General features: G+C 46.8%; 2 protein-coding genes across 14 annotated transcripts in view; one reads left to right on the forward strand and one right to left on the reverse strand.

Moving 5' to 3' along the window:
* The window catches only part of UNC5C (unc-5 netrin receptor C), a 275,494-nt gene extending 251,805 nt beyond the window's left edge, over positions 1–23,689 (forward strand). For all 3 annotated transcript variants that reach the window (XM_075090796.1, XM_075090795.1, XM_075090797.1), the window contains 5 exons: positions 345–578; positions 7,875–8,024; positions 8,258–8,422; positions 12,335–12,513; positions 12,746–23,689. In XM_075090796.1, coding sequence (XP_074946897.1) covers positions 345–578; positions 7,875–8,024; positions 8,258–8,422; positions 12,335–12,513; positions 12,746–12,911 — 894 coding nt within the window. In that variant the 3' untranslated portion in view covers positions 12,912–23,689. The remainder of the gene's footprint in view (positions 1–344; positions 579–7,874; positions 8,025–8,257; positions 8,423–12,334; positions 12,514–12,745) is intronic.
* A 92-nt stretch (positions 23,690–23,781) lies between these two features.
* The window catches only part of BMPR1B (bone morphogenetic protein receptor type 1B), a 254,881-nt gene continuing 250,845 nt past the window's right edge, over positions 23,782–27,817 (reverse strand). For all 11 annotated transcript variants that reach the window (XM_075090807.1, XM_075090803.1, XM_075090804.1 and 8 more), the window contains one exon: positions 23,782–26,727. In XM_075090807.1, the coding sequence (XP_074946908.1) occupies positions 26,602–26,727 (126 nt within the window). In that variant the 3' untranslated portion in view covers positions 23,782–26,601. The remainder of the gene's footprint in view (positions 26,728–27,817) is intronic.

A 27,817-nucleotide genomic window follows, 5' to 3' on the forward strand; every position in this document is an offset into this window, starting at 1 on the left:
ATGATTAGTTCTGCAATATCTTCTTCATAAAGTATTGGTGATATTTTCATTATTTGCCTAAGTCTGCGCAGGGCTTTAAAAGCTGCTGCAGGGCCCAGAGGAAAGACCTGAAACCTTAGGGGAGTGAGGACAAGAGGAGGCTTCCACCAGCAACCCATAGAAATCATTACCTCCCTGTATCTATGCAGGAGAAAAGCCAGAAGCAGGAATTTTAAATCCTGATTAATCTAAGGTGCAAACAGCAAGGACTTTGTGCATCATCCAAGCTTGAAAAGGGCATTGCTGTCTCAAAGGAGAGCAGCTCTGAGGGTTTGGGACTCTAACTTGGTTTCTTTCTCCCTTAGGATGTGGTAGTGGTCGGGGAGGAAAACTTCACCACTCCCTGCTATATCCAGCTGGACCCAGAGGCCTGCCATATCCTGACAGAAACCCTCAGCACATATGCCTTGGTGGGACAGTCAATCACCAAAGCAGCAGCCAAACGTCTCAAACTGGCCATCTTTGGACCCCTGTCCTGCTCTTCGCTGGAGTACAGCATCCGGGTCTACTGCCTCGATGACACGCAGGATGCCCTTAAGGTGGTTTTTGCTGTCTTGCTCGCTTTCCCTCTCCCTCCCCAGCTCTCATAGGACTGCAGCCATAGTGGTGACTAGACCCTCTGCTTCATGTATTCTCGCTCCCTGCATTATTTTTCCAATCAGAAGAGCTTGACAACAAGCTGCTGTTTTACAGTTTAACCCCCACACGCTGTAAATTGTCCTTTGCATAGAGATCTCACACTGTTTTCCGCCTACCTCGTTTTTTCCCCCTTTGTTTACCTGTATCATATCCCGAATCCTAAGATTTTTGCATTATTAAAAGGCCATAAGGTACACAGGGCTTCATTCATTATTCATGTCTTTTTAATGCTAAGCGCCAGCTCCCCAGAGATGGGGAAACATATAAATGCTTCTTTGTAAATAGTTGATAATGATAAAAGAAGCTTCTGGGCTGTTAATCACTGCCTGCTTTCATACTGCTTTATTACACCTCTTTGTGCACAGCTTTTTGTGTTAGGAATTCGCAACTGAAATAAACCAAAGCTGTTGCTATCTCTAACTATATAACCTTATTCTTGCTGCGTAATTCTGGCATGCACACAAACACACACTCACTACTTACAGATGAGCAGATAGATAACCATACTCGCTATTTCTTTTTATAAATACCTGTATTTATAGAGATGGTATCTATAATAGATGCACTTATGGAAAATGTAGCTCCAACTGCACATGTAGGAATGGAGGTTTTTGAAAGGTGGGTTTTTTTATTTTCTTTAATTGTAGCCAGTGCAACTTCCCAAATGCCTCTTGGCAACAAAACAAGTTCAAAGCCTGACTGTAAGCAGAGTCATGCTGGTGCTGTATATGCTTTTGTTTCCTCAGCTCCACGTGGGGATTATTGGGATTCAAACCCACATACGCTGGCTGGGAGATGTTTGGGTTTTTCAGAGCAGTGATTTCCATCACTGTGAATTGCACGCTCTGTTTTCCTCCCCAGTACTATCTGATATCAAGGCCGGCCTGCCTAGGCTTAGGTGGGGGGATACTGTTCTGCTATATGTAAGAAAGGCAGTAAAGTATAAGGGTTGAAGCAGGCATATTGTAACTTCAGCATAATTTTGTCCGTACAGGGCCTGAGAGCTTGGCCTCTGCCAATGCATTGGTGTTACCAGGATTTTAGAAACAATTATTTTCCCTGGTCTGATTTCCCTTTCGTTTTTCCTCTTCAAAAAAAGTGAAAAGGATCTTTTGTAGCAATCAAGCTTCAAAAGTCTTGATGGTTTTATGCCTGTGCTGCGTAATAGAATTTGCCACAGGTTTGTCAAGGCCTGAGGTAATAGTAAGTGACTCGGAGGGGCCTTGGACAGACAGCTAATGCAGTCAGAGCTGGGGGAATCCAATTAGGTGTTACTCAAGAGCTGTTGGTTTGTTTCTAATAGACTGTGGGGAGCGTTGTGAGGTAAAGTTAATCTGATTCACTGCGATAGCAGAAGGGATCAGGAGAGCTGCTGAGCAACACAGAGGGACCATCTTTCACCTAAGAAGTTGCAGCCAACATTTGGGAGAGCAATAGGCCAGTCCTTGCTTTCTGTTGCAGGTAGACCCCAAAGTGAGCTTGTAATTTGATGAGGAAAGGTGAGCAAAGTCAGGCGGCCACCATCCCATTCATACCTACTGCTTTTTTACAGCAAAGTACGTGCATTTTAATTTTCTTTTTGGCACATCTGCCCCAAGACTGTAAGGCCACCCATGGGGTTCAACCCCAGCTATCTGGTCATTTGCAGGAGGAAAAGCACATGCAGCTGCTGGCCACAAACTCTTATGACTGTATCAATTGCATTTATCTGGAAATGAGAGGTCTGGGGAAGGAGAAGGTTTAAAAAAACCGAACCTAGTAAACTAACTGTAGAGCATAGAATCATAGAGTCGTAGAATGGTTTGGGTTGGAAGGGACCTTGAAGAACATCTAGTTCCAATCCCCCTGCCGTGGGCATGGACACCTTCCACTAGACCAGGTTGCTCAAAGCCCCATCCAGCCTGACCTTGAAGGCTTCCAGGGATGGGGCATCCACAGTTTCTCTGGTCAGCCTGTTCCAGTGCCTCACCACCATCATAGTGAAGAATTTCTTCCTTATAGCTAATGTAAATCTACCCTCTTTCAGTTTAAAGCCATTACCTCTAGTCCTATCGCTACATGCCCTTGTAAAAAGTCCCTCTCTAGCTTTCCTGCAGGTCCCCTTCAGGTACTGGAAGGCTGCGATAAGGTCACCCCAGAGCCTTTTCGTCTCCTGGCTGAACAACCCCAACTCTCTCAGCCTGTCTTCAGATCAGAGGTGCTCCAGCCCTCTGATCATCTATGTTTCCCTCCTCTGGACCCACTCCAATAGGTCCGTGTCCTTTGTATGTTGGGGGCCCCAGAGCTGGATGCAGCACTCCAGGTGGGATCTCACCAGAGCAGAGTAGAGGGGCAGAGTCACCTCCCTCAACCTGCTGGCCACACTGCTTTTGATGCAGCCCAGGATACAGTTTCTGGGCTGCAAGTGCACATTGCCAGGTCATGTTGAGCTTCTCATCAACTAGCACCCACAAATCATTGAGACCAGCTTTCTTGGTCCCCTCTTGCCTCCAAGGCTTTATCCCGTGGTAGTCTACCAAGCAGATCCCTGAAGAGGCCAAAGTTTGCTCTTCTGAACTCCAGGGTAATGAGCCTGCTGTGTGCCCTCCTTGGTGCCCTAGGGATCTTGAACTCCACCATTTCATGGTCACTGCAGCCAAGGCTTCCCTTGAGCTTCACATTCCCCACCAGCCTCTCCTTGGTGAGAACAAGGTCCAACATAGGAACTCTCCTTGTTGGCTGCTCTGTCACTTGGAGAATGAAGTTATCATCAGCACATTCCAGGAATCTCCCAGATTGCTTATGCCCTGCTGTGTTGTCCTTACAACAGATCTTAGGGTGGTTGAATTCCCTCATGAGGACCAGGGCTTGAGAACATGAGGCTGCTCCTGTCTGTAGAGGGCCTCATCCGCTTGGCCTTCCTAGTTGGGTGGGCCAAAGCAGACCCCCACTATAATGTCACCTGTCCCTTCCCTCCCTTTAATCCTGATCCATAAGCTCTCCGTCAGCTCCTCATCCAGCCGCAGGTGCAGCTCCATACACTCCAGCTGGTCATTGACATAGAGGGTGACACCCCTCCCTGCCTGCCCTAAAGAGCCTGTGTCCTTCCATTCCAACACTCAACCCCACCACATCTCCTTGATGCCAGTAAGATCATAGCCCTGCAGGTGTGAGGATGTCTGTAACTCCTCTTGTTTATTCCCCATGCTACACATGTTTGCATAGAAACATTTAAGTTGGGCCCCACTGAAGCTGACTTACTGGCTGGAGTGGCTGGAATGCATTTGTGCTGTTCTTCAGGTGCTTTCCTGCTGATCTGTGATCCTTCTCCAGGCTCTGGGCATCAATTGCTGGCACTGGCATCAAACTGGTAGGAGTGGGATGGATTGAGGTTCCAGTCCCCAGGCAACTTTAGTTTAAACCCCTCTTAACCAGCTTGGCAAGCCTATGACCAAAGATGCTCTTCCCCTGCTCTGAGAGATGGACCCCATCAGCCCCTAGTAGGTTTCTCAAAGTGAAGATGTCTAACTAGATGAATGCCTGGTTGTGGCACCAGTCCTGTACCATTTGTTGATACACCAGATTTGACTGGCCCTTTCAAACGCCTTCCCTTTGACCGGGAGGATTGTGAAAAAGCCACCCACACTCGACTCCCTTACTGTCACTCCCAGGGCTCCTCAGACTGGTCCTGGCTGTGTCAGTGGTGCCCATGTGACCATGACCATGAACCAGCAGCAGTGGATAATAGTCAGTGGACTGTATGAGGCTTGGTACTTTCTCAGTGACATCCCTGATACGAGCCCCTGGTAAGCAGCCCACCTGTCCAGAAAGTGCATCACGTCAGCAGATTGGTGCCTCCATATGTCTCAGAAGGGAGTCACCTACTACTGTCACCCATTGCCTTTTCTGAGTTGTGCTGGTTGTTGTGCAGGGAGCAGATCAGGCTGCCTTACTCAGCTCCAGCGTCTCTCCTCGTGTGACAGGTCTTTCCTCTTCAGCCTGCAGAGCAGTGAAGCGGTTCTGCAAGGGCACCTCAGGCTTCAGGGGACATCTCTTCCTCCTGATGGTCCTTGCCATTGCAACTGTCCATTCTTCTGCGTTATTGGCCCCTGTCCATTCTGTGTGTGACAGTTGGGGGAGTTTTTGGCTGTTAGGCTGTAGGTCCACTGCAGACTGCACTTGGAACCAGCTTTCAAACTCCTCCTCAGCCTCCCTGATGTTACACAGCCTTCTAGCCACCTGCTGCAGCAGGTCCTCTACCTGAATACACCTTTTGCTGGCAGGACTACTGCCCAAGGAGAAAGGTCTAGGGACTTCCTGCAGTCTGAGGTCTGTACTGCAGCCTCTTCCTTCAGCAGCTCTGTCTGGGTGGAGGCACTGGCTGCTGTTGGGGTAGATGGTGCAGACTCCTCCGCAGGAGCTGTAGCCTTTGCTCTCAGAAAAGTGCCCACCATTCTGCCTTGAGGGTCAGGTAGGATGAGTGTCCTTTACCTGTGCAGCTGGTCACAGAACGGTGTCTGCTTGCTGGGTTATGCATAAGATGAAAGGGTTGAGCGTGTGTGTACAAACCAGCCCTGGTGCAATGGTGTTGTGTAGAGTCAAACTGTGTCTCAGGTTTAGATATGACTATGATTTAGAAAGAAAAAATGCTTGGGGTGTTTGCTACATGCTTTTGCAACAGCTGGCACCACAGCAGCCCCAGCCGTGCTGGGAGGAGGTCCTTGGCATTGCCAAAAGGAAGGCATTCACTGGGCAGTTACCACTGGATGTGCAGGACAAGGCATCCAGATGGGGCTGGACCAGCGGGTCCTGACTTTAAAAGGAATTTCGAGAAGGTCGGAAAGTTGTAGGCAGCAAGTAAAGCTGCCGGATGGCGTGCTCACAAAAGTACTTTTTGGGGAAGGGCAAGGGTAGCTGTGACCTCGAGCACTGGCCTCTTTTTTTTAAGGCTGATTTTTGCACTTTGAGCTAGTCTGCTTTAAAAAAAAAAGTAATAATACATCCAGCTGCTTTATTCCCATCTGTTTATTCATGTATGGCTTTGAGATCGAAGTATGTGATCTGTGTGTGGCAGCATGGCAGGGGCTGAGCAGCTGAGCGCACAGAAACGGCTGCCTCCTGCACCAGGGGTGAGCATACGATTTCAGGCTGTAGCAGGATGGCATCCCCCAACACACCTCGTGCTGAGTGGTAGCTGTCCTCAAAAAAAAAAACAAACCAATGCACAATAGGCATGTGACCTTCTTTCAGTTATTTAACATTTATTTTTCCCTCTAATGAATAAAGACAGCAGCTTAGACTGAATGCCATTGCTTGTTTGTGCCCCATTAATGAGGAAGCCCTTTCCAAATACAGGTTGTGGCTGTCCTGGTGGCACTGCTGATGGAACAGTGCTTTACACAGCTCCCTCTCCTAGGAAGAGTGTAAGAGCATAAGTCCCAGCTCACAGGGGTGGTGAGAGGCGATGGGGAAGGTGGCCGGAGCTATCTTTGCATGGGACAAGCAACACGCAGCTTGGATTTCAGCTCAGGAGGGCATAGAGGCTCCAGCCAGTAGGATAAGCAGTACTCTAAATAAAATGCCGTATGGCTAGAGCCAGCCTGCAGGTTTCAAGGGCTATGCAAATCATGTCTCCAAATTAATTCTGAATTAATTAGCTGAGCAGCATGGGAGAAGCATGGGCTGTTCAGCATCCTCCAGTTGGAGCATGTAGAGGGGCTATGGTGACCAAGGGTGGTTACCAAAAGTGGGCTATTGAAACTAGCCACCCAGATCTGGTGGGTGGGATGGTGCAGCATCATGCTGCAATGGTTTTCCCAATGGTAGTGCAGGTCCCAGGGCTGGCGCTGCACAGGCAGGAGCAGTCATTCGGCTCCCGTGCCCCACGTGCCTGAGAGGTGGTGTCTGCAATTAGCTCACACAGTGCTGCGAGTTGTCTTCTGGCCCTTCCAGGGAGGTAATTTGGACATAATGAAGATCTATAGTAATCAGATAATTAATATCGATTGCTCTTTAGACATCTTGATGAGGTAATTAGAGGGCACTGGAAAGAAGCTGGAGCTGATTCATTGGCATAACCTTAATCTAAAAGGTTTGCTGATTTTGTTTCTTTTCCTCTAATGGCTGATAAACGAACATCATTTTAGCTTCAGTATCTACCAGGTGCTGGGCTCGCCAGGGACAGGGGCTTTTCTTGTATGCTAACTAGATCCTGAATGTGATTAAGAGTAGTTTGTTTTGTGCTTAGCTAAAACAGAAGTTCCTTTAGTTGACCTGGGGTGGCACCCTAGTTTTGTGTGCCCACATACTCCTTGAATGTGCTCACTCTGTGCATGATTGTCTTTGGCTGTGTGAGACTGGTTGGTTGGTTGGCTCTTGTAATTAAATATGACTGAGTTTGGCTGTGTTGGTTCCTAATGGGGCTTGTCTAGGTGCCTTTGTACCTGCTTCTTCCATGTGGAATACAATTAGGCTGTTTGTAGGCAACGATCCACTGTGGTCTCATTAGTTACAGGCATATATTTATTTTTAGCTGCAGAAAATGACCAGACTCTTGGCTTACTAGCTTGTGATTAGAAGATTAATATTTCAGAAACCATGAACCTATGATTTCATATGTACAAAATGCTCCATCACAGTGTCTTGCTCTTGTTTTGATACCACCCCCCTTGACAGTTAGTCTCAGCGTAGGCATCTGCTTTCTCCTGTGCCACTCTGTCACAGAGCAGTTTGCCAGGAGTTTGCAAGCTGAAGGACCAGCAGTATGCACAGGTCCCATATCAGCAGTATGCAAGTAAGAGCTTCCAAAAGCAAAGCAGTAAATTAGATGTCCAGTTTGGTGAGTGATGGAGAAGACTGATCTATTTCAGTATTCAAACAGTGCCTGTATACAAAGTCTTTGTGTTCAATATAATTGCATGCGTTTAAGCCTTCTGCTTATAGGACATGTCAGCTAACACTGTCTCTCCCAAAGGAGACGTGGGTGTCTGCATCCCTGCTGGGCTGCTGCTGCATGATGGGGCCAAGGGGATTACGCTCAGATCCACTAATGTAATTCGAGTTCACAGGGACACGCAAACCTCTGTAGTGCCTGCGCATTTTTTTTCTGTATTATACAAGTTACAGTGTCTAGAGCAGTCGGTCTTGAGGAATCAGAACACCAGTATGTTTTCTTGATGAAACCTGACAGCTTTCTTCTTGTTATCACCATACTGCAGGAGGTCCTCCAGCTGGAGCGGCAGATGGGTGGGCAGCTTTTGGAGGAACCCAAAGCTTTGCATTTTAAGGGAAGCACCCACAACCTCCGCCTATCCATTCATGACATTGCCCACTCTCTCTGGAAGAGCAAACTGCTGGCGAAATACCAGGTGAGAAGCACAAACCATTCACATTGAATCCTAGCAGTGAGGCTTAAAGAAATACAGTGACATACAAGGGTGCTCAAAAAAAACCCGGTGCCAGGCTGCAGTGCCGTGGACAGGTTTTTTTCCCTCCACCATTTGCAGTGACAGTAGCGTGGAGCCCATGGTCTCTGGTCATACAGCATCCGCGCCCTGGTTCTGCATCCCTCCTTTACGATGCTTCTTTTTTATTCTTTCAGGAGATTCCCTTTTACCACATCTGGAGTGGATGCCAGAGGAACCTGCACTGCACCTTCACGCTGGAAAGGTTCAGCCTGAATACCCTGGAGCTGGTGTGCAAACTCTGTGTGCGGCAGGTCGAAGGAGAAGGGCAGATCTTCCAGCTCAACTGCTCTGTCTCAGAGGTAAATGACTTCAGTGCACTTCATCCGACTGCAGGCACGTGGGAGAGCTAAGGAAGTATATCTTTTCCCATTGCTACCTGTTTAGTGTTTCCCATTTTCCTCCTGACTGCTGGGATGGACATAAGGGATGGATTAAGTTGTTGCTTCATATCTCCTGTTGCATTTTCCCTTAGTTTCTCTCATCTGCCAGAGAGCATCCCACCTTCAAGGGAGGGGGGAGGGCACCTGTGGGCTCCCTGCTAGTTCCGTCTTTCTGTGTCCATGTCGAGGAGCTCTTTGCCTACCAATCCCTAATGCATCTCACGAAGCACTGCGTGGTCCTGTTTCCTGGCAGTCCACAAAACCATCATGCCCCACATTTCCCTGGAGAGGGAGGAAGGACAATAGGAAAATGTCATTGCCGTATGTTTGCATGAGCTACTCCGATCCCACATAATAACTGCTGTGCAAGAGGGAATGTCAGATCATCTAGTTCATATAGACTTTTCTCCTCAGATTTTGCTACTGCTACAAATCCTGACTATCATCTCTGACAATTTTTCTTTTGATGGCTGACATTTTCCAGTAGATAAGTTTTGGAACACCTTTGTTGATGCTCTATAGCACCTGGAGAATTTTCGCTCCTGGGGCAGTCAAGGTTAGGGCTGAGACCAAGCGACATGTTCAGGTGTGAAGTGGCATTGACTTCAGTGAATGTGCTGCTGGTTTTTGTGCCTGGTACCCTCATCAGCTGCGAAGAGCAGGCTCTTGGGCAGCAATCACTGCTGGCTGACTTGGGGAAGGGCTGGGACACCTCAGACAAAAGTTGTGCTGTAGGGCCCCAACAGTGTGTGCCGTTACCCATAACGTCTGCTTGGTTATTGGGTGTAAAGTTACATATTCAGCTCGGGACTACACAGCATTAAAGACAGATGATAAAACAAGTATCATAAACAATTATTGTAATAAGTGCTGCATAGAGGTAATCTCTAATTTAACCTCACAGAAAAGAGAAAGAACTGAGAGTAACTTTAATGAAATGCAAGTATACACTATAATCATCTTCAGCTGCTTGTGTGTAATAGGGCCTGGTAATGGATTCAGAGGGAACAGGATAATATTCTTGTCTTGTGCTGCAATCCCATCCATCAGGGATGAATAGAGGGAGGAAATAATACTGCCACTATCAAGGCTGCCTACTGCAAAATTGCTCCTCCTGGTTCCTGAGCCCAAGTGAGGGGCAGGAGGACCTTGGGCTGCTAAGGGCTGGCACACAGGGTTGTGTCACTTTGTTACTAGAAAAAAAACCATAAAACTCAGTGGTTTGATGACAAAAGTTACCTGGAGGTGTAATAACAGCAACTTGGAAAACATTGCCTCTAGAGGTGTAAGAAGAAGGGGTTGTTGTCATAAAGGCACTAGACCAGGAATCAGGAAATCCTAGTTGTGGTTCCTCACGCTTCCTTCTGGTGACTAACTAGGTCATGTACGGGTGTGTTTTGGACTCCTCTGTTTTCAGATGGTGTCTGGTTTGGTTTGCTTCTGGTGATTTCAAATTGAGCACATTATACCTTTCTTGTGGGGGAGGCAGGCAGCTAGCAGTTAGGCATTGCAGGACCATGCTGGTGCCTTTCTTCGTTGCTGGATCTGCCTCTGTCACCCCATGGTAAAAATATAGTAACACGATTTCCTGCATTATCCCTTTATGGGCTTTATTTTTTGTCCCCTATAAAGGATGTAAATCTTCTGCAGATGAAACTGTCTTATCTTGGCTTTATACAGTGTCTTCCACTGGGACTTCAAAAATACAAATGCAATGAGTACCAAAACATGCAAATTTGTGAGGCAAGAGAAAAAAAATGAGGTAAAGGTCTCCCACCATTTGTTTTTGAAGCCTCCATTTTTACCTTGTGCTGTCAGTACTCACATGAAGGAGCCCCAGGGCACCTCCACAGATACCTGGGCTCCCTCCAAAGCCATCCCGATGCACCTGGGGCAGCAGGCCACCTCAAGAGTTGGGCCAGCACTGCCTCAAAGTGTCGCTTGCATCCCTTGGCCCAGAATAAAAAAGGTTATCCATCTGTGATGCCACCAGTCACCACCCTGACCTGCTGGCACGGGTGAGCCTGCAGGCAGCAGCGGTGGCATACGAGTCGTTTCACTCCCGCTGCCAGGCAGCTGAGGACAGTAGCTTGTTGCCTGAAGCAGGGGAGTTGGGGCGGCTGATCTGTGATGCAGGGCCTTGTCACTCAAGTAGGGATGCATTCGGCACTGCTTTGGGCATGTTAACTGAAGGCATTAGAGTGTGGCATAAACCCGCGTTGGCTAGAAATTTCACTGATTGCCTAAAGTGCCATTTCCCCCCCCCCAAAAAAAAAAAAAAGGCTAAAAAAGCATATTTATAGAGTGGAACAGAATTAATTGCTGTGGATAAAAGAGTGGAGACAAAAGATGTTTAAATCTGTTCATTGCTCCCAGATTTCACATTGCTTTTCCCTTTCCAACTCCGCCTACTTTTTTGAGGGGGGAACCAAAGACTGCATGTGGCTCTGAGAAGCTCCAGCAAGCTTCCTGGGGGATTTTCAACGGCATGTTAAACCAGGCATTGCCTGCTTTTGAGGCAATTTTAGGTTTTACAGGGCCTTCCCAGCAGCCAGTTCGACACAAAGCAACAAGGCACCTCACAGAGGAGCAAACAATTGACATTTAACAAATCTTTTGCATGGGTGTTTCTGGCTGCTGCAGGGCTGTGACCTGGGCGGAGGCGGAGACAAGCAGGTCCCCCATTTCTGTCAGCCTCATCTCAGGTCTGTCATGCTGCAAAGGAGAGCAATTGAGAAGGCGGGTGAGGCATGAAAGGAGACCCAGCCCTGCTTGCCGCTTTTTCCATCGCATGCTTTGGTAGCTGGAGGTGACAAGTGCTGTGTGTGGGAGGAACGTCCCCGCTACACGACCAGGCGGCCAGCCAGTGTCGATGGGGTTTGGCGAGGCTTTCAGCTGCCCTGCAGGACATCGTTGTTCCTAAGCAAACCCAACCGTACATATTGACCAACTTACTACCCTTGTCCTCCCAGCTGCTGAGCCCCTCTTTCTACCTACCTGCGGGTGTTAAAGCTTTCCAGGCCAAGGAAGAGATAAAATCTTTGCCCAGAAGTGCCAACCGCTTGTTATTGCCGGGGGGGTGGCGCCACATTACAGCTGTATCGTGGGGAGCCTCCCACCTGGGAGGACCACATCAGAGAGCCTCAACCTTGTACCCACAGGGGACAGGCTGACTTTGAAGGTGGCTTTCCCCTTGAAGCACTGCTTCTGCCACCTTTAAGCATAGAGCTGGTCTTGGGGAGGAGGGCAACAGCTGCCCACCCTGCCAAGTGCACATGCTCCGTCTATCTCCAGCACAGAGTTAAAGCTGCATGAAAATGAGGGATCAGCTTGTGCCTGGGGCGATGTTAGCCATCCCTCTGTGGTCTGTGCTGCATCAGAGGCTTTGGAGAGCACAGGTGCTGTCAAAGGGATGGCAGCGGTGTGAGCCCAGTGCTGGCTCCACGGTGGGTGAGGGGGGGCTTGGGGGGGGCTGCCAGCCAGGCTGGGAAGGCCCTGTTCTGCCCTAGTAATAGCAATTTGCTATGAAAAGTGTTGAAGTGCCTGATCTTTCATTGTTTCCGGTAAGTGATTAAGCTGGGCTCAATTTTGTCCAGCCATAGTAATCTTCACCCTCAAAAGAAAAAAAAAATCTGCTGTCTACCTAAAGTCAGTTATAAATATTTTTCTTTTTCAGCTGACTAACATAAATGCTTGATTAGCAGAAGGCTGCTCCCCTCTAAAGCAAGTAAAAGCACTGAATCTCAGAGGATAAACTTCTACAGTCGTCTCTGCACGCAGTAACAGAACTGATGTATTTTTATAGTTTTTTTGCTTTCTTTCCAACCTCAGGAACCTACTGGCATCGATTATCCTCCCATGGACTCAGCAGGCACCATCACCACCATAGTAGGGCCCAGCGCTTTCAGCATCCCCCTCCCGATAAGGCAGAAGCTGTGCAGCAGCCTGGACGCGCCCCAGACTAGGGGCCACGACTGGCGGATGCTGGCCCACAAGCTGAAACTGGACAGGTGAGCAGGGCTGCCTACGTGTGGTCGGGAGGCAAAGCCCTGCCGGGAGGGATGTGCAAAAGGGTCCTGGTGAAGATGAATGACAGCAGCTCTGTGTACAGACCGGTTAGAATGATGGCACAGGAGATGAGCACCTTGACAGCACCAGCAATGGGGATGGGCTGAAATCATATAAATTCAGGTAGCCTTTATGCAGCTCAAAAAACACAAGTTTCCTTTTGGCTTGTTACAGGTACCTAAATTATTTTGCTACAAAATCGAGTCCCACTGGGGTGATCCTGGATCTCTGGGAAGCCCAGAATTTCCCTGACGGCAACCTGAGCATGCTGGCGGCGGTTCTTGAAGAAATGGGAAGACACGAAACTGTTGTTTCTTTGGCAGCAGAAGGAAATTACTGATGCAGCCTTGGTGTGAACAGGAAGGACAGACACAGGGAGCGGTAATGCCCTGTTATTACAAATGAGAATTGAAATGAAAACCCAGACCAATGAGTTACACAAGAGACATTTCAGAGAAGAAAGCAAGCAAACAAAAAAAAAAACCAGCCCTGACCTTCACACGTGCTCTCCTTGTACATTATCACAGGATCTAAAAGAAATAATGCAAAGTTGTACCTTGAAAATATAAATCAACCTAATGTTCCTCTCGGCTTGGCTGTACACTGCTTGGTACAGGATTTTACAGTTTCCTAGGAAACGCTTTTTATTGCTATCCAGATATATGGATAAACTTTCTTAACAATCCCAGTTTCTATGGATGTTGTTTACATCAAATTCTGGACAGGGGTAAGGAGACTGTCCATGGCTCTTTATATTTTTTGTTTAAAGCCATTCTAGACAAGGCTATGGACAGTTGGTTGTGGCTGTTTCAGCTTATTGGTTTCTGGTGAATTCAGATTTTGGCTACAATTCTGCACATCAATTGTCTTACAATGATCCTCCTGTCATTGTTCTGTTTCCTAGACCTACTTCTTAAAAAATGAAAAAAAAAAACCCACCAAGAAAATCAGAGTTTAAGAGGTGTGCATCTGGAAAGCAGGTACTCTGGGTGCTAAGCAGGAACACACGTAAAGTCCCCTTCCTTCCCCAAAGCAGTCCCACTGAGCCTGTGTGGAGAACAGCTGTAGGACAGTGGGGAACGTAGGATCAGAGTTAATTTCCAATTCACAATGTGACAACATGCTTTCCACCCCTTTGCAGTATGAGGGGGCTGGATATGCAATTCAGAGTGGTTAGGGGGAAAAACGAAAAAAAAAAAACCCAGAAAAAAATAAAAAAGAGAAGTTGCTATGATAATTATTTACTGATTAGTATCTAGTGCAAGGATTATAATGAATATTATTAATAATATTACCATTATTACTTTATTTCTAATTTTGTCAGCAGCAGAATGAATAATTCCCATTTTTATGGAACCTGTTGTCCCCTTCCTGAAGGTCTTCTAAGACCCGCCCCTCTATATGCTGTCTGTCCTTCCCTTCTCCAGCCATCGTAGTCGTCCTCCAAAGTCCTCTGCTAGCCCACAAGGGTTGCTCACCTTGCGTTAGCATTGCTGTGCTTCATGGCCAATGCAAATGTGGTATAAACTTGTGACAGGCTGCTGGTCACTGAGCTGCACCCACAAAGGCTCCAACCCAGCACCCCTCCAAGGGATGCTTTGTACCACCTTGGTGCCTCCAGGTTGCTCCAAGAAGCAATCCTGTCCCGAGGTGGCTGTGAACCAGTGATGGCCTCCCAGTCCGAATGCATGTAGCCCACTGGTTCAGGAGCACTGGTGCAAGCACTTGGAGGCACTGACGTTGACCACCAGATTTGTGCATCCCAGCTGGGCCTCCATATGTCTTGCTTTGAAGCAGTCTGAGAGCCAGCAGCTCCTGTTAGCTTCTCCCGGAGCTGCAGATACTCTTACTGAAACCACCTCCCCAGGTCTGTGGTGGTCAGGGCTACTGGGAGTTATCTGCTGGGTCATTTCTGGGTGAGATGTGCTCAGCGGATCTCTGCTGCTCTTCCAAGCTTGCGGCAGCCAGGGAAGCCTCTGCTGCGTGGGCCAGTGTAGGGTGGCGGAGTGGTGAAGCTGAAACCCCGTGTACTGCAGTTTGCTGCCTGCGCTGCGCCAGGTCCTCCCTGGCTTACTGGGGACATTTGCCCCTCTCAGTCACCACAAACAGGTGAAGTAGAAACTTGGCAAAAGGAGCAAACTGTTGCTTTTTCGGTTGTCACTGCAAACATATTTTATTTTCTGCTCAGTGAAAAGACTGACTCTTTGGTACATGACAGCACATAGGATTATAGTAGTTTTACTGCCAGGCTTGTCTGTCGGCTACTTCTGGTGCAAAGAACGCTTTCTTTCCCAGCCTGTCCACTCCAGGTTTCCAGCCAGGCCCTGGTTATTGGTGTTGTGCACAAATGCATGCGCCTGCCCACGCACATATTCCCACTTCATCTGCTCCCGGCGACTGGAGTTTGTTTGTTTTCTTTTGTGTTTTTGGTTTTATTTTTTCCCCAAGGCTTTCCAGATTGTGCCTTTAAAGGTAACTTTGAAAATGTCATTGGTCAGAATGAAAGGAAAAATTTCCTCTGACCTTTTTCCCATTTGACATTTCCATAGGCTTGGGACTTTTTGTTTTTAATTTCTCAGCTCCCTGACACCAGTGGGGTTTTGATTGACTGCGAGGCAGCGATCACAGAGCACTCCCTTCCTCATAAGAGGTAATGTGGGAGTTTGTAAACCAGCATTTCAGTCAAAACTGGAGAACAGCAGACATCCAATTTAACTTTCAACATCTGTCTGCATTTTGCCTGCGTAAGCTCCACCTTCTCTGAATGTGGAGATGCCAAGGGCATCCTTTCCACAACGAACCATCTCCTTTTTCACCTTGGGCATCTGATGCAGGCCATTGTAATGCTAATGGAAATCTGGCTTTCAACTTCAGAGGCATCGACTGGGGCTTCCAGCTCTGCCCCTTCCTTACATTTTTTAACTTACCTTAGAGCTCTAAAATGGCTCTTAAAAGATAGGTCTCAGCTTTTCTCCCTCCTGTGCCATCTTTAGGTGTAAACCAGTTGTACTTAAGTTTGTGTTTCTCCCCTGCACCTGTCATGTATGACTCCTCTTCAGGCAGGCGCATGAACTGAACTGTCTTTCCGCCCCTTCCCCTCTTTGCCTCAGTCTTTGTTGGCTGATGCCCAGGCTCACTGGTACGCCCAGCTCTCAGCTTTTACTAGGTGGGCAGCATATGCACCCTTCTCACTGGGGCCTTGCCAGAAAGTTTCTCATAGTTACCTGTATTGCTATGAGTCGGTGCTCCTTTTGCCAGCTCTCTGACCTAGGCCCTGACGCCTCCTTCAGGAAAAACAGATGAGCAACATTCTTAAAATATTCTGGGGCATTTACCTTTTGCACCATCACTGTAAACAGGACTTATTGAGAGGAAAAGGCATGCATGCGCTGAACAAGAGGAGCATCCACAGAGGTAGATGGTGGTCAAGACCATCACTAGGGCAGCAGCATCTCCATCACTAGGCGGTGGAACTGCTCTTCTTCCAGCCCAGCTGCTCAGAAACCTTCCCTTGCCCAGTGCAATCACAGGCGAGACGGTTTCGCTGTCCCCTGCTCCATAAGCTTTTGCAGGGTCCCAGTGCAGTGCCACGCGAGCTGCCCCAGCCCTGGCAGGGCAGGGAGGTGGTACCAGGGGCGGTTCCTTGGCAGAGCCACACTTCATCCCAGCAGCTCCTCACTTGTGCTTTGCCACCACTGCTCGTGGCAGCTCTCACCTCACCTGACACCCCCCCCCGCGTTAATTTTACTCACAGTTTTTTCTTTTTTCTGGGGTTACCGTGCTGGCAGGCGTGCAGCTGGGGAGAGGGCTCTGGGATGCGCCGGTGGTGCTCACCCCTCAGCACCCCTGTCCTGCTGCCCGAAGGAGGGACGGTGGGAAGCAAGGGTGGCCAGATCCACTCAGGATATTATTTTTGGTCGGTGAAAAAAACAGCAGCAGTCCCTCCACCTGCATTGTGTGCACACAGTGCCATCTCGTGGGGCTAAGCCTGGCTCCAACACACTGCTGCCACAGCAAGCAACATCGTTAGGGAATAGGCTTTCCCACAGAGCAGTTGTTAGTGAAAAAAATGGCAAATAAGTTTGGCAGACAGAACCGACCCTTAAGAATTACTGTAACATTTCGTGTCAGGTAAGCACATCTACTTTAAAAAAAAAAAAGGCTGCAGGCTTCTTATCCTCCAGTTATTACTACTATTTTAACTGCATAGCCTTTTAGTTGTCTACCTTTGGCTTTGTGCTGTAGCAGTTTCACTGCTCTTCACACCATCTCTTCATTACATGTTGATTGCTAGTGCTATAAATAATATATATTATATAAATATATAGAAAATATCTACTGACTTCAAGGAAAACTTTTACTTTCCAAGTGAGAAACACTATCAGAGGCAGTCCTTTTCACCTGATTTTTCTTCAGTTCTTCTTGTGTTGTGTCCTTGTAAAGGTGGCTGTCAGTGTGTAGGATAAGTTTGGGGTTTGTATTTTTTCTTTTCTGAATTTTCTGATCACAGCTGATCCACTGTATCTCACTAAACAGTGCAAGATCTAAGTGCTGTTTTACTGAATCTCAAAAATTTTGAGGCAGTGAAGGCCTCTTGAGTCAGGATTTGCTTCCATGAGAGACCAAGACTCTTTTTTTCCCGTATCGCTGGCAGAAATGCAGACACTCATGAGACATGTTGGAGTCTGGGATGCCCACAGAGTAAAACATGTCTATTCCTTGGGTTTCTTGCTATTTCTTTTGCTTACATATAGAATAAATGTATTTACATGCTGTAAGCCTGTCATTGTGGACAGTGTCCTAATGTCTTGTATTGCTACCTAAAATAGTTTCTTTTTGGTTCTCCTTTTCTTCTTGTTTTGGGGGGGGTATGGGGAAGGGGGGAGGGGCCCTTAGACCATCGTATGCTCTAGCCAAGTAGTTACCACAGTTCTGAGGATAATCTTAAACAAGATTATACTGTTGAGGTTGGGGGTTTTTTTAATCTTGTGTCCAGGGCACTTTGTAAACTATCTTACTGAGTGTTCAGAAGTCTTTTCAGGTATTACGCTGGCTCTCATCTGGCCACAGAGTAACTAATTGTTTGCAGGCTGGCTTGCTTAATATCAGGCAGTGCAAAGATCAGAGTGGTTTGTGAATGAAAAACCAAACCTTTGGCCCTTCTCCCGCAAGGACTCCAATGAGGTATTGACTTTGGGGTCACCACCGCAATCCATTCCTAGTTTGTGAGTGAAACCTTAAGTTCATAAAATGAGCTGCACTGCAGATTTTTAAATGCTGAAGCATGTATCGTGGCCACCCCTTGAAGTGGGAATTTAGGAGAAATGCGAAGTGTATACATATACAGACAGAGAGGAGAAATTAAAGGACACCTACTGCTGGAGGCTTGTAGCTCAGATAGTAGCTGTGACCAACTTTTGCTTGGCAAGGTGAAGGTCAAAATTCAGTGCTGTAGCATTGCTGCAAGGTCAAATAGGCAGTACATCGAGAGCCAACAGAGTAAAAACGGGCAAGGAACTAGAGTTGGACTTGAACCAAAGCCACAGAAATGAGCCCTCAAGTTTGGTAGGTCAAGCTCCTTGCTTGAAATAGGAGCATTTAGTTTATTTACTTACTTGTCCTTTAAGCTTGGCACCTGCTCCCTGAAATCTGAAAATCCCTTTATCCAAAAGTCCTTTGAAAAGCTCTGCCTATACAAAAAGGCAATGATAATCCAGAGTTCCCACAAACCTCTAGCACCAATTAGGTATTTCACATTTTCTGTGACGCTGGTTACACGTTTTTAATAGTGGTTCAGTCTCCTCAACTACTTACAAAGAAATGAATTGCTACGTGTGCTGAACCCTGGGCCTGCCCTTTTCTCCAAAAGCATCCCATGCCATGGCACGCGAGTAACTTCTCAGTGCCCATGAAGAAGCGGGATGTAATCAGGCAGGGCACCCTGCAGCGGCAAGGTGACTCTCTGAGTACTGGCACTCTGGTTTCCAGCTGCTGGCTTGCAGCTGGTGGGACAATAGCCTCGACATGAGAATAGCTTATGCAGCCCTGAGCGCTTCTTTGGCTTCTACCAGCTGGCTCTTGCTACGGCTTGCCAGCAAATCTGGGAGCTTAAACAGTACAAATAAAGAGCAAAATTGGTCTGGAAAGTAAACAAAATTAGAAAGAAGGAGAAAAATACTTGTCTGACACAGTTCTTGCAAGGCACCTTGCAAAAACACCCCCCCGAGCTGTGAGTCATTGACCTACTTTGAAGCAGGGTATGCAACACAGCTGAGAGAGAAGTTTGGCATTACCTGACATTACTGTTTTGGCACATCTGTGTGCTGGACTTTTTTGCTGACACATGTCCTGTCTGTTAATGTTGAAGAGTGGGGGGAAAAGAAAAAACGAAGATGGTACCTTTGGTACCTTTCTAAAGCAAAGGAGGGCCCATAGGAAATGAAACGTCTGTGTGACCCAGGCCAAGAGGGTTTATTGCATTCCTCCCTCCTCTTCCCATGTTTCAATTCTATCAGGGTTCATTTTCTTTGCTATTCAGATCTGGAGAACTATTTTGGTTTTGATTTCCCTATTGCTGTATCTTCTATGCAATTCCTTTTCTAAAAACTGACTTACTACCAGAGAAGTGCTAGCCATTGCATTATTTGTATTGCTGTACAGTGGAGGTGTGGTTTACTAGTTCTGCGTGTGCCTCTTACCCCCCTCCCTTTTTCTCCTTCCCTCTGTTTGTAAATGCCTGCATTTATTCTGTCAGCCTGACATGTACAAAGTGTAAGAAAGAATTTTTAAACAGGTAATAAATTATATTTATAAGCAACTGGAAAAAAGAAAACCCACCACTACCTTGTGTTCAATTGTTTAGTTCCTGGAAGCTTGGAAGCAAAGAGGAACCTTTTATTTAGTTACTTAAAAAAAATCAGCTCAAAAGAAATGTATCTGCACATAGGAACTCCATGTGACGTAGTCTCCCTCATAAAATACCATTCATGACATCCACATGCCTATGCAGGCTGTTCCATTGCACTTCATAAATCCCTCCACCTCTCCCTCCCCATGGGGTTTTACCCCAGCAGCTACAGGAGGATTCACCCCGGACAGTTTTCCTGGGATTTGCGTTTCATGGCTGCAAATATGGAGAAAAGCAACAGGCAAGAAAATGCATCCTCAGCTGCTGAGCTCAGCTCCCCTCCCCGCATCCAGCCTTTTTGTTACAGAGGGGAGCAGCCCACCGGGCTTGTTGCAGATGCCTAGGAGGCAAACTAAATGCCACTTGGGCTAGGTGATTTTGTCCAGCAATACCTGCTTATGTCCAATTTAGCCAGGTGGATAAAATGCCCAAACACTGAAGTTCACCCTTCTCACACCTGTCCCCCGCTGTCAAGAGATGATGGTTGTTTCTCACCAGCCTCAGCATTAAACTCTGGTTTCAGGGGGTGCAAGAGGCAATTCCCAGCACAGCTGCTGCTCCCAGCTGAGGAGTGGGGGGGTGGTGGGAAAACAGTCATCTCTTAGAGCCAGCCCCTCATCAGCGGGTCGTCCCCGGGCTGAGGAGCTCATCCTACCCATGAGGGAGGCGATACGGGGCCTGTGCGCTGCCGGGGACAGCACCATCCCATCCCATCCCATCCCCTCCCCTGGGGGCGAAGGGCTGCCTGTTGGCCCTCGTGCTCTCCTGCTGTGCTGTGCTGAGGAACGCTCAGCCCTTGCCGTCTCGTGTGCCAGACCCACAGCCTGCCAGCACGGCTGCGCTATATGCTCGCTCAGCAGCTCTCCCTCAAAGAGGCAAGTCAAGGTTAAGCCAAAGCAGCAGCACTCTGATAATGTACAAAACCAAACACAGCAAACAGCCCAAAAGCTGAGAACAAGTGCATTTGCCAGGTTTGTAACACGCTGCAGTCCAGCTGGAAAAGGGCAGACCTTTAAAAACCTGTCCCCTGTATGCTTGATTTACAGCAAGCTTTTCCCAAGGTGTAAGGTAGCTTTATTTTATTTTCCTCCCATTGCAAGGCTTAACACAAACTAGATGGCAGGCAGAAGAAATGCTCGGGCTGCTCTCCCTAAGCACAGAACACCGCCAGCTTCTTCATTCTGCAATGAAGGGCATTGCTAACACAAGGCTCCTCTGTTTTCCTGGCTTCTCTGCTAAAAATGGGTTGTGGGCCATCTCTACCCATTGGCTCCTGTAATTTATTTGCACTTAACGGGCAGTAAGTCTTCACAGGACGCCGGGCACAGGCAGCCCCACAGTACCCACTCGTGTGGAGGTCCTTATTGGGGAGGGAGCTGGGGACTGCCAGGAGTGGCAGGTTACTGAGCCAAGACCTGCCACCCCAAGACCAGATGAAATCCTGGGCATTGCTCAAGTACATCAGGCATGGCACAGAGCTGCGGCCAAGCACCAGTGACAGGTTTACTCCTTCCAAAAGTCACTGGACCTTTGGCAACATGAAGGGAGAACTATTCATTTTTTTCTTTTATGATTATCTTCTAATAGGAAGAGGTAGATGATGTATGAAGAGGACGTGGAGCTATGATGTGAATAGAGAATCTGTATCCCAAGGGACCTGAGGCATAACTTCTTCAATGGTGACTTTTGTCACCATGTGGTCCCTCAGCTAATGAGAGCTGAGCTGCAGGCAGGGCTGGTTTCTCTAAAACTAAGATGCCCGCTTCAGACACAGTTGCTGCTTTTACATTTCCTGATCTCTCTCTGCCTGCTCTTCTGATTTTGTCTTTCCATATACAGCTTTCACAGTATACAAGCTCTTTTCTGTCCATCCCACTATTCCCACCCTGTCTACATGTATTGCCGAGCTCGAGATTCCTTTGGTTTCTGACACCCCTGTGAGCTTGGTCTGCCGCACCCTGCAGTCTTTGCATTGGCCAAGCAGTTCCCTCCTTATCTTCAGGGACTTTTTCTTCAGGTACCTCACCTCTAGCTGTTCTTCCTGAGACTCCTGGAAGTGTCTGCTCTGGCATTTCTGCATGTGAAGGTGGGACTGCAACTCTCCTTCCCAGGTAGTGAAAGGCATGGTTCAGTGTGTCTCACAAGGAAGCAGAGCTCCAGTTTCAGCAGGGGACAGTAGCGTGACTCTGCCAACCCTGAATGGAAGTGAAACGGTCCCCGCATTGCCTGCGGCTGCACAAGATAAGGGTAACTAAGCCTAGCAAGGTGGAGAGGAAAGAAAATGAGAACAGAGCCTAGGACTGCCCCAAAAAGCCATACCTAGAAAGTTAGGGGAAAAAGCAAAGGAACAGAAGGCGGCTCCAGAAACACCTATTGCCAACATGCTGGAGAAGGTGCAGCCTGGACGGGCGGTGCTGGAGCACCAGCGCTGTGTGGCCAAGGGGAGCAGAACAGCTCCAAAACTATGGCCTATGGTGACATGCCAGGGACAACGTGGAGCAAGCACTGGGCTTTCCCACCTAGACACGGCCTGGCCAAGGGACTATGGAAACGCTGCTGGAGAATAACCAGAACGCCCCACTGCTGATCGCAGACAGCCCAGGGCAAAGCAGGAGGGCTGCTGGGTCTGTGTTAGTCACCGGCAAGAGGTGGCTCAAGGGAAAATCACTCTTGACACATTTCTCTGAAAATAACTGGCAATTACACATTAGGAAGCACTGCATGCTCAAACACAGCACTGCAGAATGAGAAGAGAGCTCAGGCCATAAATACAAATACATAAAAATACCTCCATGGATGTGGAGAAACACACGCTCCAATGTCTCTCAGAACTAAGCAAGGCCACATTTCAGCTGATGCAGTATATGTAGGCTGCAACTTTTTTTCTCCTGAAGCACGCGGCTGGAAAATCTAGCTTCAGTCTGTGCACAGATTACCTCCTGTGCCTCTTGTGCTATTAAAAATAGTAGCTGGAATTCATAAATATGTGAGGGAAAGAAGGGAAGGGGGGGCCCTCACAAAAATATTATGTCAATGCCAAATTTCTACAGATTTGCATAATCAGCCATAAAATGCGAGTAACTGCTCTATTAGTGATAACACTATTTTAATTACTATTTCTCTCTTTACTGAGTTGTGAAAGGGGTGATGCTTTTTTTATGCCAGTGGAAGCATATGCAACATCTTACTGTTTACTTGTTTGCTCAGCAGAAAAATCTTATTAAAAAAATAAATAAAATGAGGCACGGTCAAAATAATCTAGCTAGGGAAATGAAACCCAAAGGTGGTGCTTTTCAAGCACATGAAAAGTAAATAGAAGTAAAAGCAATCTCTTTCATGGGCAGATGGAAACAATTTTATTTGGGGGAGTGTTAAAACAACCATGTACAATTTGAACAAATACAACGTAACAGTTTGTTCCCCAGGTTTTCTAATTACAGTATTTACAGGTTTAATAAGGCACTGGTTCTCAAAAAAGAACATAAATTAGTTTCTTAGTCTTTACATTGTCAACCTTTTCTTTAACAGAAATAATTTTGTGCTAGAGAAAGGACAGGAGTTGCTAGATGGCATCTCTCTTACTTTTGGGTTTTTTCCCCTCCTCTCCCACTTACCTATGCCATCTTATCTACGCCAATAAGTCACTAAACTAAACTTCCCTCAGTGATTTACATCTGCAAACTGGATTTCCAGACCTGCGGGCACTGAAGCCGTGATTATCTCCACCACGAACTTCCAAGCCCTCATTGACGTGCACTGTGAAACTACCAAAATCTGGAAGTGATGTTAGAAGGCCACACCTGGCAAAATAAATGTACTAACCTGTAGTCACTGTGCATGCTGAAACCATAATAATTACATGTTGAGCACTGCAGAAAGTCAGCCATGCAGGTGGTAACTTGAATATTACTGTGCCAGAACAAATGACTTCGAAGCTTGCCTTAGGCTGCTTTGTGGCCTTAGAAATATTTGTTTACAGTATCACCGATTACAGTGGGTAGGAGATTTGAGGGCAAAATCTGGCTTTTTTGAGTCTTGGGAGAAAATGGGCAGGCTCTAGTTATCCAACTGCAGACCCTTTGCTTTCTCAGGTGTGTCTCCTTTTATATATAGTCTTTTTTATTATTATTATTTTCCTATATGAAACTGTTGCAGTGATTTGTCATTTATGCATTTTCATAAATAAATATTATGTTTTATTTAGTGCTTTATCATCTGTAATAGTTTACTCTTAATCCACATACTGGAGTTATTCCAGACTCCCAACTGAATATATATATATATTTTATATATATATATATATATATATAATGCACATAAACTTGAACATTTAACATACACACTTTATGTAACGTATCAACCAGTATCTTAGATCTTTTTCTTTTGGACCAAAAAAACGAAGACCGTTCAGAAAATCAGTGACTGGCCCTTTCTTTTGCAACACACTGATGGCAGGTGCTGGGGACATTGCATGCCTTACGTACACCAGCCAACAAAGCACCCTCTGGAACATTTCTGGGGAAAGCCATGGCAATATTAAAAAAAAAAAAAAATTTCTATTTGAGGAAAGCAGACATGAAACACACCTAAACACAGCAGGGAAGAGGCATCCTGCTGCGTGACTGCTTACCCGGGAGCCGCAGGCACCGGGCTCAGAGGTGGGCTTGACCAAGCCTGCCCCAACCGCTGCCAAAGTCAATGGTCCCACCTGCTTTGTCGGAGCCGAGGGACCCCAGTTCCTCAGGGCTGTGCTGGTGTTTATGAAAGGGCATGAAGGCGAAAGGAGTGAGAGTAGAAACTGCGTGGCTCCATTCACAAAGACAAAAAGTTGACAAGAGGCTGGGCTGTCCTCACTTTGGGCCACAAATTTCCAAGCCAAGGCAGCCAAAGAGAGGAGCAAACTCCGCTCTCATCCACACAAGTGCGCTGTTTATTAAGGACAGGGGAACCAGCACCGCCCATCTTGGGGCCATGGTTTATGTATTATTCACTCTGAGAGATTTTCTTTTTGTATTGCTCGGTATTTTTGTGTACTGGCAGGGAAACTGCAGTGAGGAAAAAGCTCTCTAATTAATGAAAATCCTCTGATTAAACTTTTTAACACCTATAATCATAGAGGTCTTGCTGGTTCTCTTGAACCTGCGCATTTTTCTCTGTTAGCTTGAAGTATAAAATGGCAATTTTTCCAACTAGAAATACCTTCAGGGAGCCGTGAAGCTAAACCCCAATTATATACCTACCTACCACAAATAAATCAGTTTTGTCCAAAAAGGGAAAAAAGAAGCATTACAGAAATGCTGAGGCTAAATCTAGCATGGCAATTATTTCAGTTCTGAAATAGGCTTAGCATAATCAAAGCAGCATTGTAAGGACTTATTTAAAAATTAAACTGAACACCATCTAGTGAAACAGGACATAGGCAGGAAAAAGAATAAAAAAAAAAAAAAAAAAAATAAAAGAAGGGTAAAGAAGGGTAAACTGCTAACTCCCATACAGCTCAGCTTTGATAACCCAGTGAAGAACAGAGACCTTTCCAAGGAAAATACTTAAAGGGGAATATTTCACCTCTTTCCCCTTCTGTAGTTTTAACATCGCAGCAACTGCTGCAGCCCCAGGAGGGAGGAAAGGGGAAAGATGGTCAATACGTTTCCCATTGCTCTTCTCTAAAAGCTCCTCTTGCTGGGAACCACGACGCTATGCAGCCCCAGCTTGGCGGCAGAGCGGGTCACTACAGCGCGGTGGCTCCCAGAGGCTTCGAGGCTGCTGGAAGGCCCCATGAAACAGCAAGGCAGATGAAGCTTGAGCCAAACTGTTTCGTTTGTTTCGAAGTGCTGGAGGCACCTGCCTGCTGCCGGCCGCGGTGCCCGGCTCTCACCACGCAGCCAACTCCCAGGCTCCTTCCCTGCCGGCTTCCTACTGCGGCCAGGAGGCACCAGGTCTCCTTATGCTTAAAGAAAAATTACTGCCACCCCAAAAATGGGAATTTTTGAGGTTTTCACTTTCCCTTATAAAAGAGAACACAGATTATATTTTTTTTCCAGCCGTGGCTGTAGATGGATACCTCACTTTTACACAGATGAAAGAGCAAGTTAATAATTTTTCCTCACAAGGAACTTCCTCTTACCCAGTGGCTGTTTATGTAGGTCACAGCAGTTTCAAATTTACCCGCAGATCCAAATGCATGCCTCATTTCCACTCAAACACAGAATACTTTATTTTTGCAGTGGGGGGAAAGAAAGAAAGAAAGAAAGAAAGAAAGAAAAAAAAAAAAAGAAAAAAAAAGAAAAAAAGAAAAGACAAGAAAAGGGGCATTTGTTTGCCTTCATCCTGGTACCATACCCATCAGATTTCCCGGAAACGTGAAAAGCTTCCTCAAACAAGCAAGTCACATTGAACCATATTGATACGGCTCCCAATAAAGAAAGTACAACCTTCCCTGGGACAGGCCACCCGCAGGAACCCGGCTGCCCATGCCAGTGATGGCAGGGACATAACTGGGCTCCATCTCTATGCTGAGAGAACTGCTCACAGGGGCAGGGCTATGGAAAGTCATCTCCGCAAGCAGACGGCTTTTAAGACAGTTTCCACTACAGCTCCTACACAGACCCTCTCTCCTTTTTTTTTTTTCTTTTGTTGTAAATGCTGGAGTGCAATAGTCTCTTTATAAATGAAAAAGTCACTTTGCTTTCATTTTCAGCATAGTTTCTTCCAATTTTTTTTTAATGTAACAATATACATCTTTTTTACTTCTAACCAAAAGTTTTATTTTCATAAAATTTAAAGCAGTATCTTTTTAAACAATCAAAATAATAATAATAACAATAATAATAATAAAATAATAAGTGGCTTTCATGGAAAGCAACATGCATAATCTTAAACCAGTTACTAAAACTGTATTTCCCCATGTAAACAAGGGCAGACAAGCCTCTTCCGATCTTGTATGTCAAAATTCAGCTGATTTTTGCAAAGGATAGTCTCAAAATCTGTCAAACAAACAGCTGTTTTTAAGCATGACTGCATTCAAGGTACTTATTACCAAAGACTTCCAATACCTCTTCAGGACTTCTGCCTGCACGAGAAAGTCCGTTTCCATGGGCCTTCATGAGAGCTGCCTCCAGCCAAGTCAAAGTTTAATGTCCTGCGACTCTGACATTTTGGCAAGTGTTTTCTTGACCCGCAGGGCTGTGAGCCGGGAGGCGGGGTTGTGAGCCCAGCACTCCATCATCAGCTTCCCCATCTGCCGTAGGCACTGCAGAGAGAAACAGGAGAGAAAATCCCACCTGGGTCAGTAGAAGAGGAAATTGCAGTTGGTGGCAATGCCAAAAAACTGAAGGGAAAAGGTCTTTTCTAAGGGCAGCCAAAAAAAAAAAAAAAAGGCAACATGCTGGCTGGTATCGCTTTTCAAGAGCTTGTGTTTTCTATATATTAAGACGAGTTCTCCAAACATGGCAATTACTCTTATAATTTATGACAAGTTATAGTCTAGACTTGCCTTTACACCCCACAAAAGCACTTTCCTTACTTCCCCAAACCCATGCAGCCTGACCCGCACAAGCGTGGCTCTGTAAGGAAGCCCTTTGCTGTACAAATTCAGTGGAACTCGTTTTCCTCAGCCAGCACCCGGTCCCCAGGGTACAGCCCAGCGTGAGCACACACCCACGGCTCCTGCCCAGCCACCCCTGCCGGAACGCCGCCGCCTGCGAGCACCCGGCTCGGCTCTGCCCTGATCCGCTCCATCCCCTGCTTGTGTCCGAAACATAGCCAGACCTTCCTCCAGCTCCCAGCAACAACTCTTTTGCTGACAGCATCTCAGCATTGCCTTTGCCATCCTGGAAAAGGAGTATACATCCCTGCTCTGTGTCTACCACCTTCTTCCAAACATGAAGCACCATGTAAGCCACCGCAGCTGGGTGGTGACACCATCAGCCTACAGACTTACGCTGCCTGAAGATTTGCTCCCTACAATAGGAAAAGAGAAGTTTTCCATCTCATCCAACTTGCTGTTTTCATGAGCCTGCTGGCCCTGAAAGGCATTAAGCTTAAGCACCACCAACAGTGCCCAGACCAGACTAATACATTTCAGACTAATGCGGATTTTTATAAACGCATTTTGGTGATACACAAGGTTTTGTGCACTAACAAGTTTCCTTCTCATTGCTAGAATGACTGCAATGGGATTAGCGAGGACGCTTTAGCATCAAGAACAGTTATTTCAACAAGCCTCCCCAGTCCTCAATACGTGTCGTGGCAGACCAAGCATACACTGTGTGCCACCACACAAACGCCCTTCCCGGGATCGATACTGACAGCACTTCCTCTAGTGCTTCTATTCCTGGTCT

The sequence above is a fragment of the Phalacrocorax aristotelis genome, chromosome 4 (assembly GCF_949628215.1).
Source record: "Phalacrocorax aristotelis chromosome 4, bGulAri2.1, whole genome shotgun sequence".
Lineage (NCBI taxonomy): Eukaryota > Metazoa > Chordata > Aves > Suliformes > Phalacrocoracidae > Phalacrocorax > Phalacrocorax aristotelis.